The sequence below is a fragment of the Pseudorca crassidens genome, chromosome 12, assembly GCF_039906515.1.
Source record: "Pseudorca crassidens isolate mPseCra1 chromosome 12, mPseCra1.hap1, whole genome shotgun sequence".
Taxonomy (NCBI): domain Eukaryota; kingdom Metazoa; phylum Chordata; class Mammalia; order Artiodactyla; family Delphinidae; genus Pseudorca; species Pseudorca crassidens.
In genome coordinates, this window is record NC_090307.1 from 64,127,466 (window position 1) to 64,147,183 (window position 19,718).

Consider the following 19,718-nt stretch of genomic DNA (forward strand, 5'->3'; position numbering starts at 1 on the left):
AGATCTAACTCCTATACTTATCTACTTAAGTAGAAAGTAAAAAATTGTTATCTGAGTTAAAAAAAAATTACGAAACTGCAAACTGTAGTCTAACCTAAGCTATTTTCTTGTTTAGTAGAGCATGAAACCAGAAGTTTGAATTAGTTTAAGCAATTCATGGTTCATAACTAATGTCTTCCAATGGTGAGATATCTGGCACAGGATACTACTTTATGAGATATATTATTTTCAGATATAAGCCTTCAGTTCATTTGGCTCAACTCTTATCTTTGTTAAGAAGTAGAAAAATGGGTTTCAAATGTGTGTACCTTCCAGAACTGCCAGGTTATAGAGGCTTTTGCAGATCATAGCTAAACATGTATACCTCAATACTAGAAAATATCTTAAAGGCACCTGGAGTGTTCAGTTAGTTGAAACTGAATTTAGTTAAGTTTTATTCAACAAGTTCATGCTTGACTAATGAAGCTTCTAGGTTTCTGATATTCTATGAAATAAATATACCTATTATATATTACATATGTAGAGAGAACTATGTTAGTGTACATATTGTCAAAAAGAACACATTAGGGACTTCCCTGGTGGTGCAGTGGTTAAGATTCTGCGCTCCCAATGCAGGGGGCCGGGGCCTGGGTTCAATCCCTGGCCAGGGAACTAGATCCCACATGCATACATACCATAACTAAGAGTTCGCATGCCACAACTAAGGAGCCTGCCTGCTGCAACTAAGGTGTCAGCGAGTTGCAACTAAAGGAGCCCACCTCCTGCAACTTAAGACCCAGCACGGGACAAAGTGAGAGAGTGGCATGGACTTATATATACTACCAAATATAAAATAGATAGCTAGTGGGAAGCAGCCGCATAGCACAGGGAGATCAGCTCGGTGCTTTGTGACCAACTAGAGGGGTAGGATAGGGAGGGTGGGAGGAAGACACAAGAGGGAGGAGATATGGGGATATATGTATAGCTGATTCACTTTGTTATAAAGCAGAAACTAACACACCACTGTAAAGCAATTATACTCCAATAAAGATATTAAAAAAAAAAAACCCAGCACAACCAAATAAATATATAAATATTTTTTTAAAAAGAACACAATATAAGCATTATATTTTAAAAAGTTTACAATTTTAATAGAAAAACAATTTTTATGACAGAGCTAAATATACAAGGTAAATTTAATTTTTAAAAAGAAAAATTAGTAAGAAGAATAGCAGAATTCTAGTGATAAAAGGACTGAAATAATATTTGGAAATAAACCATCTTTAAAGGAAAATATTAATTCATGCCAGACTCTATTAAAGTGCATAAAAAGGAAATTTATTTTAGAATTTACACCAAAGGCGCATTACAAGTACCTGTGTTACTCTGGCACAATAAGGTAGAAAGCCCAGCCTCAAAGATAACACGGCCTTGATCTCATATATTATACAGTCTGCCTCTTAGTACGTGCCTCATAAAGAGTTTGTTCCAGAAGTTGAAAACTACAAGCCAATTTCTCTGTCAATAGCTTTGTGAGTAATTCCAGCAACAGAGTAAAAGTCTAACTCATATCTCTCTAATCCTCTAAAGTCATGTCAATCTCTCAAGAAACTCCTGATTGTTTTCAATAAAAATTGATACAGGAGAGATATTTTCAGATTTTTTAAATAAGTGAAATCATAAATAGTTATCATATGTAAAAATAAAACAAAAAGTAAATTTTAGGATATCTTTAATTTTTAAAACATTAAATCATCTTATTTGTGATGGTGAATTAAAGTGATGAAAAGAATAACTTGCACAGCCAACAGTACACAGTCACTTTCCTAAGAAGCCCGGCGGGAGAAGGAACTGAACCGAGAGCTGTGCAGAGAGGCTGACGGACCTGCAAAGTAATCCGTCAGGCAGCTTCTTACAGTCAAACTGCTACAGCCTCTTTCTTCAACGCTCACTGTGCTCAATTTAAAATCAAACATCGGCATGGAGGCGCTCACAGAGGCTTATTTTTCAGTAGCCTCACACACAATTCTGATTTAGATTTATCACATATACATCGATGTTTTTACCACAAAGGGAAAAAGAAAGAAAGAAAAACTGTGGTTTCAGAAGACGGACTCCATGAGAGGCTAGTAATGAATCCTCTGACCACAGAAAATCAGCCAGCAACAGACTGCCAATATTAATTACAGAAAACAATTTCTCAACATCATAACAAAAGGGTATGATAAATTTTTTCTAAAATACCCAATTCACTTTTATAATGAATCAAACTAACAAATATTTATAAATTATTTGTGTACTTTCAAGTGCAGTTTGTTTTGTTACTAATATTTATGCTTTTCTGGTACTAGTTTTTTCCCTGCTCCTGCATCCATATCTTCCCATAACTCTCTGGAAAGCCACAAATATCCCTATGGTTATGGGTAAACCACAAAAGTGGTAAACTCATCAAAATGTATTTTCATCTATGTAATAAATAAATCTGTTGTGAAGTTAAAGTCTCCTAACTTATATAAAATAATCCCATTAATCTATGAAAAATAATAATCATATTAATTTTACTATGGCTCAAACCCTTAGACAAATAACGTTCTGATTACCTGCTAATGTAAAGAAAACTGAGTAAATTTTATATTCATATTTAAACTACTGACTACCTATAAACAAAGTAGCATTTATTAAAATAGGATACACACTTAATTTATACTAACTTCCACTCAGATTTATATAAGTTTTTCATCCTTAATTTTTAAATACACACATCATGATTTTTTTCAAACATTATTAGTCAGGTATATACAAAAGTGAAATATGACATCCAAGCCAGACTGTGATTTTTAAAATAATGAACCTCTAAACAGCTAGTAATGTATCAATACAACGTGTAAAATTCCAATAAAATACAGGTATATTCTTATAGAAATGTTAGTTAGTCCTATAGTACTGAGCGATATTTACAAGCAAACATGATCCAAACAGCACATGCAGATTCAGGGTAAGTAAACACTCGGACACGAACTGCCAGTCGCACCTGGTCTCCACGGCAACAGATTATTTCTTCACAGAACGGAGACCTACAGAAGAAAGAAAATGTATTCAATTAAGAAATGAATTTAGGTTTTACTTTCTTATTCCCAAGAAAGTCAGTATTTAAAATGATTTTTAGGGATAGGGAGGGTGGGAGGGAGACGCAAGAGGGAGGAGATACGGGGATATATGTATAGGTATAGCTGATTCACCCTGTTATACAGCAGAAACTAACACACCATTGTAAAGCAATTATACTCCAATAAAGATGTTAAAAAAAAAGATTTTTAAAAATCCTGTCTCTGGGGCTTCCCTGGTGGCGCAGTGGCTGAGAGTCCGCCTGCCGATGCAGGGGACGTGGGTTCGTGCCCTGGTCCAGGAAGATCCCACATGCCGTGGAGCGGGTGGGCCCGTGAGCCATGGCCGCTGAGCCTGCGTGTCCGGAGCCTGTGCTCCGCAACGGGAGAGGCCACAACAGTGAGAGGCCCGTGTACCACAAAAAAAAAAAAAAGAAAAAAAAAAAAAAAATCCTGTCTCTGCTACCAATGGCTCTATAATTTTGGTAAAACTATTCAAATTATAAACTATTTCCTCATAGTCTATAAATTTTTAAAGTGACGCTATATAAGATCAGTGATCCTCAACTAGATTGCACCAAAACCATTGGGAAAATTATCCCGAACTCTCTAGAGCTACATTCCGGTCCTAATGAATCACAACCTGTGGCAGAAGGATGTATCATAAGAGCTGCCTGTGTGACTCTGAACTCATTCCTAAATGAGAACCATACTGATGGCTGAGATTAAGTCAGAAACATCTATGTTACAATCCACCTACCGAAGACATGTGGCAAAGGCGCGCCGCGCATTTCTATACACAAAGTGTATCGGGAACCCTTTAAATGTGTGACCATCAGGTACAGCCCTCCTGATGGCGTCCTGAAATTCTTCATTGCCCGCAGATATACTGGTTGTACGCTCAAATTCATAAGATGCCAGAGCGGGTGATAAGAGATAGGAAAGCTGGTCTTCCCAAACAGTAGTGAGGCCAAGATCCTACAGCAATCGAAAGGGAAATCGATTATTTTATTGATTTTAATAATTGATTATTTTACTGTATGCCAAGAGATTTTTAAAACCTGTCATAATTTTCTTAGCTTCCTATTATTATAAGGATACACAGAAGTAAAAATTATAAAAGGAACCTCAGGTATCAGGTTTTACTTCTTAGAGAAACAACAAAAATCGGCCAATGCAATGTTAGTGAAGGCTCCAAATCCTGTACTTCCTTAATATCCACAAGACCATAAGGAATCATCCTACCGCGGAAGACAGAGTGTCACTGAATTCTGAGGTCACATTTTTTTTTTTTTTTTTTTTTTTGCGGTACGCGGGCCTCTCACTGCTGTGGCCTCTCCCGTTGCGGAGCACAGGCTCCAGACACGCAGGCTCAGTGGCCATGGCTCACGGGCCCAGCCGCTCCACGGCATGTGGGATCTTCCCGGACCGGGGCACGAACCCATGTCTCCTGCATTGGCAGGCGGACTCTCAACCACTGAGCCACCAGGGAAGCCCCCTGAGGTCACATTTTATTTAACTTTAAAGAGTTTAGCAAGGTTGAATCTGCTTAATTTGATTGCTCCCACCATAAATTCAACTGTAGTATGGGAAAAAAGTCAACAAACAATTGCATATATAATTAAGCTCAAATATTTACCAAGCATTTATTCTGTAAAAGGTACCGAAGAGCACAGGCTTTAGGCCCTCAGGGAACTTAAAACATGTTGAAGGCAATTCTAATGTCATTTATAATATCAAATGAACTATTGCTATCTAGACACGTGATTTTTTTTTAATGTTACAAACAAACTCAAAATTCTAAATATTTTGATTATCATAACAGATCTAATTTCACATTCAGTTACAACTGGTTTCAAGTGATTCCAAGGTCTATGATCACCTATACTTTTCCTCCGAATCCCACTTGCTGGTTTACAGACACCATTAACTTAGCTAGTGATCATCAATGGCATCCAGCTCAGTTTTGTTTTCTTTTTCTATACAAAGTAACTCTTACAATGTAATAAAATATCGGTTTCATTTGTGAACAGGAGCTAAGAAAACTAAAAGGCAATACAAGCAATGGAGGGCACAAGTCAGGGGCTTTGGCTTCCAGCAGTGCAGTGAGCTGGGGCCCTGACCCACCTATTGCTGCAAACACACTACAGATGCCACATTAAATACTTCCCAAAACATATTCCTAAATGCTTTGAGGAGTTGGCAAGTAGGTAAGATTTTAGAGGCCAAAGCTAAGAGTAATTGGGAGCCCAGAGAACATGCTTGATAATCAGCTTGCCTTTGATGGTCTCAAGGAACATGAGTATCAGGGCTCACCCAAGGTGGGGAGTCTACTAGGGAATCCCAAAAGGTGAATTAGAAATCAATCTTCTGTAGAAGTTTTGGACTCTAGTCTTTTGTTGGTTATATGTGTGGCAAATAACTTTTCCCAAGGCTGCTTTTTCACTCTCTTAATGATTTCTTTTGACGAACATAAGTTCTTAAAATAAGTTCTTAAAATATACTAATCTTTTCCTTTATGATTAGTTCTTTTTATGTTTCCTTTAAGGCCCTTTACAAAAGAAATCTAAATGACTAATAAGAAACTTGATCTCATCAGCAATCAGGGAAATGCAAATTAAAGACACAACGAGGATACCATCTTACATCTACCTACTTTAATGTAATAGAAAAACAAAACAAACTAAACAAACCTGGAAAAAAATGAATATGAAAAAAATTAACCCAATATTTTCAATGGGGAATGATATAAGTACTTTAAAAAGAGGAAATCCAAATTCACAAAAGTCTGAACAAGTCCACCGTTCTTCATTTCTAGAAGGAAGCAATAAATTCTCGAAGTATTGGTGAGTTTAGAAATTTTTGAATCTCAGAACTTTATTCTCATGATTTTCAAAACTACAAGCTTCATAAAGGAAGGGATTGAATTTGCTTTGTTTAGGGCTAGAATATTGATTGGCACTATTTTACATGCCCCCCAAATTATTAAATACATAAACAAATGAAAAAACTGCAGGAAAGCACAAACATCAGTGTTAATTACCTTCCTGTGTTCCGACACGAGTAGCCTGAGCTGCATTTCAATTTCATTGCTTGTTACCGAAGCATCGATCGTGGACGCACACAGCGGAGGGAAGGGAGGGAGGGACGTGGTGGCCCCTGGAGCACAAACGGATTTAATTGCTTCCTCACTCATGGGTTTCCATTTGGACTCATCATTCAAATCAAATACACAGCTTTCTACTGAGTCAGAGGGCTGACAGTTTCCCAGGAACATCTGATGATTGAAAACACAACCGATTGTTCTATACGGGTACAACGGTTTGGGCTGTTCAGCAGCTGAAGGCTCATCAGGACTCGTAGGTTTGTGGAGGTACCTAAAAAAGGTTAATCATAATTTTATATAATAAGAACTTAAAAAATAAGACAACAGCAGCTTATTGAGGAAAAAAATTATTCTAACACTTAAGGTCATAACTATTTCCCAAGAGTACAGTTTAATACTTGTTTTTCTTTCTTCTATTTCCACAATTTGATTATTCTATGTTAACTGTATGGCACATCTTATGATATAGAACCAATTTTATTCCTTTAACACAAGAACATATTCTGTGTATAGCATTAAGATCAAAAACATTTATCATATAACAAAATAATTTATTTACACATTTTTAGGTACAACTAATTAAAATGATTATCAACCAAGGAAAAAGAAAACCCAGGAAAATGAGAAGAGGGCCCAGGGCTGTGCCTTCAGGAACTCTCACATTTGAAGATAAAATGAAGGAAAACAGAGAACAGCCAAAGAGGAATAATGAAAACTGAAACACAGTGCTACGAGAGAAGCTAAGGAAGAGAATGTTCCAGGAAGGAGGGAACATTTCGCTCTTTCAAAATCTGATGACACTGAAAAAAAGTACAGTGGATTTACCAACACAGAGTTGGTAACCACATCAAATTTTCAAAAGAAATGATTTACAACTTGTATTTATTTTTAGGCTTAGGGACGATCATCAGGAAAAACATATGCCAGGACATCCCTGGTGGTCCAGTGGTTAAGACTCCACACTTCCACTTCAGGGGGCGCGGTTTAATCCCTTCTCGGGGAACTAAGATCCCGCATGCCACGTGGCACGCACGGCCAAAAAGAAAAGAAAAGATGAAACATAAGCCAATTACACAAAATTAAAAATAAACATAATTCATTTTTTATTAATATCATGTTGGTAAAGAACATTTTAGGTGTACAAATTTTCTTAGAGTTTAGTTCCTAGCTATCTTACTTGAAGTAATTTTTTACATAACCAAAATTATCAATACGTGTCTTTGAGTATCATCAATACAAACAAAGAACCTATAGTTTACAACATTTACACCCTCATGTTAATATCCTTATAAACTTAGTTGACAAACCTGTGTCCTGTTAAACTCTCCCAAAAAGTGATGGTTCCATCAGTCCCACACGTCATAACCCACGCGTGGGACACTCCCTTGGCCTTTGTCCCGACACAGACAAAGGCTTCCAGCCCATATCCGAGAAGGAGGCTGCACAGGAGGTTGGCATGGTCTTCACAGTCTCCCTGGAAATGAAAGGAAGTAAAATTAACTATTTACTCCTTCATATTGTTTCCTCTTTAAATACAAAATTGCAAATAAAAAGTATTATTAAATTTTCACTTTTAATCATTAGTCCAGTGTTAAGCTAAAACAATGAGGGAAAAAAAGAACATACAAATTTTAAAAGCACCTATTTTACAAAGTCAGTGCCTACAAATCTGATAGTCATAATATGTACACTCTAAGATTCCAAAGTTTATAAAAAACTCATACAACATAGAAGGAAAGCAGTAAGAATTTAAAGATAAATAGCTAAAGGGCATGAACGCACAAGCTGACAAATCATATAGTAGGAAATGAAAATAAACAGGAAAATACTCAAACTTAAATTAAAACAATGAATTAAAGTATCTATACATGATCGTTTTAAGGAAATACATACATAGAAAAAAATGATTGGATAAAAGAACAACAGAACACCAACAATAGCTACAATTAGCGTAGATTATATATATATAGTTTCCCCTTCTCTTGTCTAAACTCTCTTTGATAATGTTATATTACTTTCACAATTTTAAAAAATTATGAAACAACAAAAATAAGAGAAAATATCTGATATTTTCTGTGAAAAAAGTATTAAAATTAATTAAACAGTAAGGCTATAATTATATGAAGATATTTAAGTGTAGGACTACAGGTAATATACAAAAGCAAAAATAACTATTGAGGTCAGTGTTAGAATGAGGGATGATTTCTTTCCCCCCAAATTTTGCATTAGTGGCTCTACACTGCTGTCTTTTAATTAACAATAATAAAACAAATAGCACCTTATAATTGTTAAATTGACTTTTGAAAAATATAATATCCAACCTTTTAGACCCAGTTATTTCTATACATGAGATTTTGTATTAGAAAAAAATTTCAAAATAACAATATAACCAAAGACATTCAATGCAAAAATTCATTCGCAGTGATATCAAAAAAATTGGAAGCAAGCCTAACTTAGCCAAAAGAAACAGTTCCTATGATGGCAAAACAGATCCTATGACAACAAAACAGTTAAGTAGATTTTGTATATCAACTCATGAAAACTTTATTCAGCCATTAAAAGATGGAGATCATAATGACTGTAGCAACACATAGGAAAATGTTCAAAACATAATGCTAATTTATAAAAGCAGGGCACAAAATTTTACTTATATCAATTATAATTATGGAAAAATCATATATACACAGGAGAGAAACATAAAAATATAAAATAGATGAAAAATAGAATTATGGGTGAAATTTCACCTTTACTGTTGTAAAGCTATTGTTTGTGCAAGAAAAATATTTTAAGTAATTTTCAAACTTCTAAGTCAAGCTGTGCTATCTCTTCAAATAAACTCAGGTAAAGAAAATAAAACAGAGAATCAAAGGGGGTGATTATTTGTTTTACAAAAGAATTATTTAGATAATAATTTAAAATATGTACCATTCCTACTATATTTGAAATTTTTATTTTAAGTTTAAATCCATACATACAACTTCTGGGAACTACAACTTGGGAATAAATCAAAATAATTTTTTTGATAAGTAATGTTTAACTGTTTTCAATTGTCTTTAAAAAGCTTTCCAATTGACAAATCAATCTCTAATCTAAATGGTTTCTTCCAATGTATAAGCTTTGCCTTGTGAATACCCATATGTACTATTTACACAACTTCAGACTAAAAATTATTTCAAAGCAATAATACATTAAAGAAATTTATATTTTCTGTTGTGTTTCAACAGAGTTGGAATGCTAAAGATAGTCTTGTTTTCATAATATCATCAAAATTTTAGAACACAGAAAATTAGAAAATATACCATAATATATAAAACTAGCTTACTGAAATCATTTACGTTCAACATCAATATATATACACAAATTCTTAAATATATACTTATATTTGGAACTAAATACCGTGCAATCCAACATTTTTTTTTCCATATTCAATTTGTAACTGCCATTTTCTCTTTTAAAAAAAAAAAGTACCGGGCTTCCCTGGTGGCGCAGTGGTTGAGAGTCCGCCTGCCGATGCAGGGGACACGGGTTCGTGCCCCGGTCCGGGAAGATCGCACATGCCGCGGAGCGGCTGGGCCCGTGAGCCATGGCCGCTGAGCCTGCGCGTCTGGAGCCTGTGCTCCGCAATGGGAGAGGCCCGCGTACCGCAAAAAATAAATAAATAAAGTACCATCTAAGCAAATTTTAACCCATAAATAGTACTAAAAGACCATGGTTCTGGTCTTGGTGCTATATCTAATTCACTGTTTACCTCTCCACCTTGGTTTCTGACACTATAGTGCTTGTAGGTCCCTACACCTCACAAAAATCACATTATGTTAAATAAGAAATTACTTGAGAAAATAAAGATGTGAAGTTTTTTTTTGTTTTTTTGTTTTTTTGCAGTACGCGGGCCTCTCACCGCTGTGGCCTCTCCCGTTGCGGAGCACAGGCTCCGGACGCGCAGGCTCAGCGGCCATGGCTCACGGGCCCAGCCGCTCCGCGGCATGTGGGATCCTCCCGGACCAGGGCACAAACCCATGTCCTCTGCATCGGCAGGCGGACTCTCAACCACTGCACCACCAGGGAATCCCGTGAAGTTTTTTTTTTTTTAATGTACTGACATTTAAATGTTAAGGAAAATGATGAAAACAAGATCGTGACTTGTTCAAATTGACAATACGTACTTTTTTCCGAAGTTAATTCTTTTACAAATATACCATAAACTCACAATAACTATGATGTACTGGTTTTTAGTTCTATTATGTGTGTAGGATACCTTGTTTCTACAGAGAAAGGCCAGCAGAGTGCACCACTGTTCCTGTTTACCTCCTCCTCCGATAACAGGGGCTCTTTCATAACCAAGGACATTAACAAATCTTGCTGCTTGCCTTGGAGTATCCAGAAGCCTCCCAGCTCGAAGTGGTTTAACATAAGAACAGACTGGTCTATTTATCCCATTTTCATCCTGGAGGAGAAGGGGAAAACATTATCTGTAATGACAGGTTAATCATTCCCAATTTTAACACTTTTTCTTAGAATACTTTAATAAGAGGAAGTAATTCTGGACACCACTTCTTGAGTGCTCACCTGACATGCAGCACTAGGCTACTGAGTGTTGTGCCTGCAATTTTTCTTTTAATCCTCATAACATCTCTTATTATTTTCATTTCATCAATAAAGAAACTGAAGCTACATGCAGAGCAACTAAGCCCATGTGCCACAACTACTGAGCCCTCGTGCCACAACTACTGAGCCCTCATGCCACAACTACTTAAGCCCACACACCTAGAGCCCATGCTCTGCAACTAGAGAAGCCACCACAATGAGAAGCCCACACACTGCAACGAAGAATAGCCTCCGCTCGCTGCAACTAGAGAAAGCTGGCGCACAGCAACGAAGACCCGACGCAGCCAAAAATAAATAAATACAATAATAAATAAATAAAGTTAAAGAAACTGAAGCTACAGCTATTACACAACAGAGCCAGGATTCAAACACTGAGCCATGTGACTCCAAAGCCTGTGACAGTAAGAACTTAAACCATCGTACGACCCAGCAATCCGACTCCTGGATGTACATCCAAAGCTACTGAAATCAGCATCTCAAAGAGATACCTACACACCCATCCCAGGTCACTGCAGCATTATTCATAACGGCCAAGTTATGGAAACACCTAAGTGTCCATCAAGGGGTGAATGGATAAAGAAGGTGTGGTGTGTATGTATACACAACAGGACATTATTCAGTTCTTCCCTGTGCCATTTCTCTGATCCACTTCCTCCCTCCCTCCCTGTGCAGGTCCCCCCTCTGGTCCGGGATTCACAGGGCAGTGAATAACCGCACCCTAGACTATATAGACAGCAGGGAGCCAGTTATACCTCAACTGGTTTCTCTTCACCCTTGTCCTGACGTCACCTGCCCAGTCATTTAACGTATAGACAACGCTATTGGAAAGTCAGAAGCCACTTCCCGCATTTCCACCACCAGTCAACTAGGTTTCCCATTCTCAAGCTCCTCACCTAGAAACTGAACCATTTTTAGTCTGTTCTAAAATCTAGGGAATGTAGGTTAAAGCTAGACAAATGTATAGGATCTGAGAAATACTACCCAAAATACACTATACTCCTATGAAAGCACCTACTCGAGGCTGAATACATATAAAATATTTGAATGGTTCCTCAGAAGCTGTAAAAAAAAAAAAATGGATGTGATCATTTATCTTATGTTGGTTCATTAATAAGAGAAAATGGGCTTAGAATACAGAAAAAGTAGCGGCAGAGGGACTTCCCTGGTGGTCCAGCATTTAAGACTCTGCGCTCCCAATGCAGAGGGCCCAGGTTCGATCCCTGGTTAGGGAACTAGATCCCACATGCTACAACTAAAGATCCCGCGTGCCCAACTAAGACCTGGCACAGCCAAATAAAAATAAATAAATATTTTTAAATTATAATAAAAATAAACAACAGAGGCAGAGATACATAACTAAATTGCTGTAAAATATTGCTGATCACCAGCTTAGAGATATGGGTTAAATAAAATTATTACATGCAATATTGTTTGCCTTAAAAAAGTACCCTAACAAAAAAATACATGCCTACACTCCCAATTCTGCACATGAAAGTTGAATTTATATATAAATTGCAAAGTGTCCCAGTACTTAATTATTTAGTACAAAGTATCTATCAAGGACACACTCCAAGTTAAACAAAATGAGTTTTCATCTAATTTAAATCAAATATATTCAAAAAAGGTTTAGAAAAACAATTGAAAAAGAAAACCAAAATAAAACAAAGATTGTGTTATGTCACTCACCTACTTACTACTGTAAGAGTACTACAAATTCAGCATTCTATTTTATAAATAAACTTTCATTTGTCTGGAATAAATACATTTTACAAATTCAAGTTAAATGAAATTTACATTTACAACAGTAAATCTCAAATACAGGTGTGAAGCTTTTCTCATACAACTTACAAACCTGTGCAAAAATCTTAACCAGCCGTGAATTGTGTGAGGGTCGAATTTGCAAATATTCTCTCCACCACTGCTTAGCATACACAAGAAATAAACGCTCTTTCTCTGCAGTTTTCTGACGTTCCAAAGCAAGCTTGAAATTTAAAAAATATATATCAATTTACATTCATTCTGCTTAATTAATTACTTCAAATATGTAACAAATCTCTGCATTTCCTCCATCGTTACCAGTACCCTAATCGAAGACACCACCATCGCTTGTCTGTAAGGGCCTCCTAACTGGTCTCCCTGTTCTCACACCTCCCAGGACAATCCAGTCTCCATACAGTAGTCAGAGCCACCATTTTTTTTTTTTTTTTTTGAGGTATGCGGGCCTCTCACTGTTGTGGCCTCTCCTGCTGCGGAGCACAGGCTCCGGACGTGCAGGCTCAGCGGCCATGGCTCACAGGCCCAGCTTCTCCACGGCATGTGGGATCCTCCCCGACCGGGGCACGAACCCATGTCCCCTGCATCGGCAGGCGGACTCTCAACCACTGCGCCACGAGGGAAGCCCCAGAGCCACCATTTTTGACCCCAGACAAAAATTTTTAAATAATGATTCATATTGTCCTTCTCTTGCTTAAAACTAACAAATGATAATTTTCTAAAAAGAGAACACTTTCTACAATTAACAGGTAAATATACTACTATGAAAACACACACACAAAGAAGAGAAATTCAGGATTATTTACCTGTGTGTTCACTACTTCCTGAGATAATGTTTGATTGAGTGGTGGGTACATCTCAAGTTTTATATTTAAAATTCCCACAGAAACTTTTGATTCTGTGCCTGTAAATGTAAATAAATGTAACTTCAGAAGTTTTAATACTATATATATTTAGTCAGTCAAAGTTCAACCAAAATAATTTAAGAATTTTTGTACTTTACCACTTACATGAAATAAAGATAATATTTAATGTCATCTTTAATATTCATATTAAAAATGAACCAAATCAAATTAGTTTTTATTTTGTTCAAAGGCCTTTATCTAGTTATAAGGAGATTACCTATTTTCTTAGCTTCCAAATCACATTTTAAAGGACTTTCCAGACCTAAAGAATTTATGATTCTTGATTTTTATCTTCATTAAAAACAAAGTCAAAGCAACTGGGTTTTTTTTCTTCTTCTTTTTTTTAGTATCAATAATGTATATGTGTCAATCCCAGTCTCCCAATTCTTCCCACCCCCCACCCCCTTGGTATCCATACATTTGTTCTCAACATCTGTGTCTCTATTTCTGCTTTGCAAATAAGATCATCTGTACCATTTTTCTAGATTCTGCATATATGCATTATTACACGGTATTTGTTTTCCTCTTTCTGGCTTACTTCACTCTGTATGACACTTCCTAGGTCCATCCACGTCTCTACAAATGACCCAATTTCATTCCTTTTCATGGCTGAGTACAAAGCAATTGTTAACACCTCATTCTCAGAAAATATTTATACATTTTGTCACATACAGTAAATTTCCATTTATCCCTTCCCATTTTTCACATTACATGTGCATACAAATTTTTAATCCATGCCTGGATCTAAAGAATTAGAAAACAAATATACTTCATACCAGAACTATTTAATATTTCTTTGATGAATCAGAAATTTCCAGGTCATTCTATGACTATTGTGTTAGGTCTATATTTGAAAACAAATAATAGGTATCTCTTTTGAGAATAAATATCCTGGGACTTCCCTGGTGGTCCAGTGGTTAAGACTCTGCACTCCTAATGCAAGGGCCCCGGGTTCAATCCCTGCTCAGGGAACTAGATCCCGCACGCTGCAACTAAGACCCAGCGCAGCCAAATAAATAAATAGATATATATTTTTTTAAATCTCCTACATAGAGCTTTCTCCCTACTATTTACTTATGGAAAAACGTATTCTGGGTTCTAACTTATCAAAATCTAAATTACTAAAGCTCTATTGTCCACTGGCCAAGTTTAAATCTGTAACCAAATTTCAATACCACAAGTATTGGGTCGGCCAAAAGGTTCGTCCAGGTTTTTCCATAAGATCTTTTTGATCAACCCAGTAATTGCATAATATGTAGTGTTTAAAACAGTGCAGGTTTTATTTTGTTTTTCATTCCACTAGCAAATATGTATTACGTATCAGGTAGCATGCAAGAGTCCAGGAAAACAATGGTGACAAGACAGGTACCATCTCCGTTCTCAAACAATACTACAATTGATACTGACATTGAGCAAATTAGCCCTTCTTTGAGCCCCTTTCCCACCTGTAAAAGGTTAGAAGAATACCTACTCCATGTTCTGCAAGAACCGCTGGTACAGGAAGGCCCTGGCCCTGATGGGATGCGCAGTACTCTGGGCTGTGCTAGGATGGAGGTTGTCACGTATGGGTGAGTGCGTTCGTGTGTGTGTGAAGAATCTTAACTTTCTTTATAGCAAATAAATTTGGAGGAAAAAAACCGTCAAGATTTCTTTATGCATCTCACAGAAAAAAAATTTTTTTCCTTTAGACAAGGCCAGAGTGACTGTGAAGTTCTGTAACTGTTAATTATAGAACTGTAATTACAGAACCACTGTAATTCCAATGAAACTCTTTTTACATGTTTCCCCCTTGGCTTACAAAGGCATTTTTAAAATGTAAAATGTATTTACAAACCAACTGTGGCTATAAAAAGGTAACAGTGATATTAATCATCATACCTACACCCATAAGTTCCACAGTAAGATTGGTCACTCCATTTTCTGAGCCCAAAACCGATCGCCATTCAAGAAAATAGGATGCTACTAAAGTGGTCTCGGCAAATATGTCTGTTTTGATTAGCACCATATGAACTGGGTCACTTATTGATAACATTGTTGTTGAATCAGCCATTCTAGTTCCATCACCTAGTAACATAAACAAAAAAATTACACCACATTACATATCCAGTTAGACCAATGTAAAAGAATACATTCATTGAAAAGGATACTAATAATAAACAAATAAAATCAAACAGAGCAAGTTGGCAATGCCTCAGGAAGCATGCTACACAGACTGGGAATAAAAGTACAGTCCTATTTGTATCACTAACTTTTGAGAGGACTGGGGGAACTGTGACAAGTTACTTAGTTACTTAATGCATATTGGTGTTTTCTGACCTCTAAGAGGTAAGTCTGCTCTTCAAAAGTACATAAATAATATATGCTACCACAATAAAAGGCCTTCAAATATGTCAACATTCCCCTTTAATATTTCCCTTTAATAAAGGTACCATTATACCATTATTCCCCTTTAATAAAGGTATTTTAGGAATAAAATACCTTTATCCCAAAGCCTCTAGAAACAACCACTGTATTACCTACACAAAACTGAAATATCCAGCACCTTGGAGCTAGCAATTTAAGCCATTAACTGCCTTATTAAGGTAACATTTTTCACCGGGTAAAAAGTAACAAAATTTTAGTAGTGCATTAGCCATCTCAGTAATCTAAAATTCTGAACGTATAATTATAAAACTGTTAAGTTTACAAATACGTTATAAAGATTTTGATACTGACAACTAAAATATGTAAGATACCTTTACAGAAAGAAACAATGTAAAATAATTACAGTAATCAAGCATCATAATTTTAAAGTCATAAAAATGAGTAATAGATTCACATCTAAACTTTGATTGTAAAAGTTATGTGACATCATAAATCTAGCCATCTTTCATAAATGAGAAGGATCCTGTCTCATTCTCCACCTAACAAGCATTTAAATTTTTATTACTAAAGAACCAACCATTAAAACAGTCAAAAAATAATATTCAGGGAAAACTAATTTGCAAAAAATAAAGCAAGAAGGTAGGTGTAAGTAGTTTAAGTAGAAAAAAGCAGCGAGGGAAAAAAAATAAAACAAAAGACTGGGAGATTCATCCATTATAAATCTCTCCTTAAGCAGAAGTTGTTTATTGCAGAAGTTGTACTGCAATAAAACCTAACAAAGATTTACAAAATTAAATGGCAATTTATTATTGCTCCTTACCTAAATTTTCTCTGTGTACTTCAAGTAAAAAGCCGTCATGAAAATCTGGTTCACAGGCACATGGAACAGGTTTAGAACGAAAACGTTGGTTTCGAAAATGTAAACATAAAGTAAAGGTTGAACAAGCTTGTCCTGGTAAAGGCTCAGGTTCTTGCAGATGTTCCAAGAAAGCTTTTCCACCCAAAACCTGAAGGTAAAGATACCTCCGTGTTGGATCAATATTAGCTGTAAAGTGTAGCAATATATATGAGGAAACTGCCAATTAACTTAAGCAATGTGATCAAGACAATAGGAAATAATAACTTGACAGAAATAAAACCAAAGACTAAATAAAGAGTAACATATTTACTAGATACCAGGCCCCTGTGTACCCCGCGAAGAAAAGATACCCAATACGATATCTTTTTCTGAATTTACACTCTGGCTACTTTCTCCCAGCTAGAAAGGAGTCAGAGCCAAGGTTTAGGATACCTTTATTTTTTAGTTGATTATCCAACATTCCTTCACCTCCACAAAGCAATTCAGTCAATTACCAACTCAGCTAGTATACTTGTTAGATAATTACATTGCCATTAAAAAAGCAAGGCTGTACAATTTATAAGATATATTAATAAAATATGAGAAACAGGTGGTCCTGTTTTTGCTTCCACCCAGCTATACATTAAATCTTCTGATATACTTCATGCAAAATAGAATCTAAGTTTTTTGGATGATTAATCACAAAAATATAAGTATCTCATTCTGGAAAAAAAAAATCGAAATGTTTTCTATCAAATACCAAACAGTACAGCCCATCAATATGCAGTACTATCCACACTAAATTAATGTTAAAAAGAAATATACATACTTTTTTTTAACAACGTTGATTGTCTGTCAGTAAAGCCAACAGGTTGTTCTGGAGAGGAAGGGAGTTCTTGATCAACATTATCCTAGAATGGCAGAAAAAAATCAAAACAAATTAGAAAACAAAAATTATAGTTAAGCAAGGAAATGCCAATAATGGGACTAAGAACTGAACCAAAAGTAGATAGGATAAAATCCCCTCAAAATGTCCTTACTTTCCTAGCATAGTTAAAATAATGAAAAGCCTGCCAAAACAGTAATGCAACTGGTCACTCCTAAAGTCTAACACGAAGGAATTAATGTTCAAGCCATGTCCACAGAATGCTAAAACAAATTCTTAACACTTTACAAAAGGTTAAATTTTCTCCAAACCTCATATAACATCCGGCTTGTGATTCCACCAGGACCAGAACTGATTTTAATAAGGAAGTGACACATTCACACAGCAGAAGCTGTTACTAGGTCAATTTTTATAACAAATGAGTTTATAAACCTCAAAAACCAAAAAAGGATGCTGTACTAAAACACTTATTCCCTGGTGTATTATGAAGTCCATCCAATTTTCACAATATATTACCTAGGTATTGAGGTCACAGTCTCTCATTATTGCCTCAGTTTCAAAAGAAGACCTACTTACTAATTTGTGTACTGAGAGGCTATCACCTCACTACTGACCTATTTGTATGAAAAGATTTGAAGGTTCTTATGCAGACAATTATTTTCTTAAAGAAACTGATAATTTGTTCATCTTAGAAAACACAGTGCCAAAAGAATGTGTTTATTTTAAAAATAAGCTTAATCTAGAAAAATTATAGAATATTAGTAAAAAAGAATTAGGTTGGAGTGAACTAATTTGACTAATATATATAAAGTTACAGACCTAGAAAATAACAAGAGAAAACTCTCACTGCAAAGGGAATAATCAGGTCCATAACTCCAATTTCACTGAGGCATAATCCTACCTGCTCCATTCAAGAGTAGAGTAGCTCATACTTGAGACAAGGATATTACTAGACAAAATGGTCTTATTTAAAAAGTAGTTTTACTAAAAGGAGAGGCCCCAAATATGGACCCTACGAGCAGCAGTAAGCATGAGAATATACTTAGACTCTCAAATTTTTTCCTCTAAAAGATTACTCACAGTAACAAAATTAAGTTCTTTCATCACATCATCAATGATTCCCCGGCGTCTAAGGGCTTTGATCAAATCTTCCGTTGATAACTGTTGTTGATCAGGTGCCAGTTCTTCCCGTATGGTCTCAGCAAGGATTTCTCTTATCCTGCCATGGACATCCATCTATGCAGAAAACTCGCATTACGGCTTACAACGTTACAAATCAGTCAAAGATTGCCAACTAGCTAACCTCTTTCTAAAATACTGACCCGCCCCCCAAAAAATAATCATAATGAGAGTGTAGACTAAATTCAGAAAGACCTCTAAAGTAACAATAAATGTGAAACTGTCACCGAAATTCACTGAGAATAAAGATAACGTTTTTAAAAGGAAAAACACGTTTAAAGATGAATTTTTTAGTACGAATTCTAAAAATAAGCTCTACTGCTTATCTATTACCTTTGCTAGCATTTCCCCACAAATAACACTCAACCGAAACCAATTTTTTGAGAGTAGAGACCTGCAGGAGACGATCAAAGGCTAAGTGTCAGCTTTCAACTTTTTAGATGTGACCGTGAGTTAACTGACTGACCCTTTATGAATCTGGGGGACACAATGCCGTGTCAAGACCACGGCGGGGCTGAAAGACGCCGACACTCGGCACAGGCACGCGGCGGGCGGGAGGCGGCTGCTGCGGGGCCCCAGCTGAGCCCCAAGGACCGGCAACACTTCCACTCCAGAGCACCGGCAGCCCCTCCGCCGCCACCTCCCCGGTGAAGCGACGGCCTGCTGCCCCACAGCTGTGCTCGACGCGACTCCGCAGAGCTTGCCTCCCACCCCAGCCCGGCCCCGCCGCCCGCCCCGCCTCGCCTTGCTCAGCTGCTGGTGGATGAGCTGCTTCAGCTCGGACGCCTTCTCCGGAGGCAGCGACATGCTGGGCTCCCCTTCGGGCTCCCCGGCCGCCGCAGCGTCTCCGCGGCGGAGCGAGAACCCGCGACCGCTCGACTCGCGCGCTCCCGGGCCGCCGCGTCTGGCCGGCGGGGAAACCTGGCGGCGCCAACTGCAGTTTCCAAACGGCGGCCGGGCTGCCCCCGCGCCGCCTGTC

At 36.9% G+C, this 19,718-nt stretch overlaps 1 protein-coding gene and 1 non-coding gene across 5 annotated transcripts; one reads left to right on the forward strand and one right to left on the reverse strand.

Annotated features, from left to right (window-relative positions):
• Positions 1-1,295: 1,295 nt before the first annotated feature.
• Positions 1,296-19,705, reverse strand: CEP76 (centrosomal protein 76). 4 transcript variants are annotated; one of them, XM_067699807.1, is made up of 12 exons: positions 19,484-19,701; positions 18,641-18,796; positions 17,504-17,585; positions 16,657-16,881; positions 15,351-15,536; positions 13,374-13,471; positions 12,647-12,775; positions 10,445-10,633; positions 7,497-7,663; positions 6,127-6,460; positions 3,844-4,061; positions 1,296-3,053 (listed from the first exon to the last, which is right to left on the reverse strand). In XM_067699807.1, the coding sequence occupies exons 1-12, from the start codon at positions 19,544-19,546 to the stop codon at positions 2,915-2,917; spliced, it is 1,986 nt and encodes a 661-aa protein (XP_067555908.1). In that variant the 5' UTR covers positions 19,547-19,701; the 3' UTR covers positions 1,296-2,914. The 4 variants fall into 4 exon arrangements, with proteins under 4 accessions (XP_067555908.1, XP_067555909.1, XP_067555911.1 ...); XM_067699808.1 differs by lacking the exon at positions 12,647-12,775 and having other exon boundaries at positions 19,484-19,705; XM_067699810.1 differs by lacking the exon at positions 3,844-4,061 and having other exon boundaries at positions 19,484-19,704.
• TRNAR-CCU (transfer RNA arginine (anticodon CCU)) lies at positions 14,372-14,444 on the forward strand. The gene has a single exon. It is a non-coding gene; the product is annotated as a tRNA-Arg (tRNA).
• Positions 19,706-19,718: the final 13 nt, after the last annotated feature.

Coding starts and splice junctions, on each gene's coding strand:
- CEP76 (XM_067699807.1), bottom strand. CDS start 19,546: ATGTCGCTGCCTCCGGAGAAGGCGTCCGAGCTGAAGCAGCTCATCCAC. Junction 17,586..18,640: donor AAGAACTTAATTTTGTTACT/GTGAGTAATCTT, acceptor CTGCCATTCTAG/GATAATGTTGATCAAGAACT. Junction 4,062..6,126: donor TCGTGTCGGAACACAGGAAG/GTAATTAACACT, acceptor CGATTGCTGTAG/GATCTTGGCCTCACTACTGT.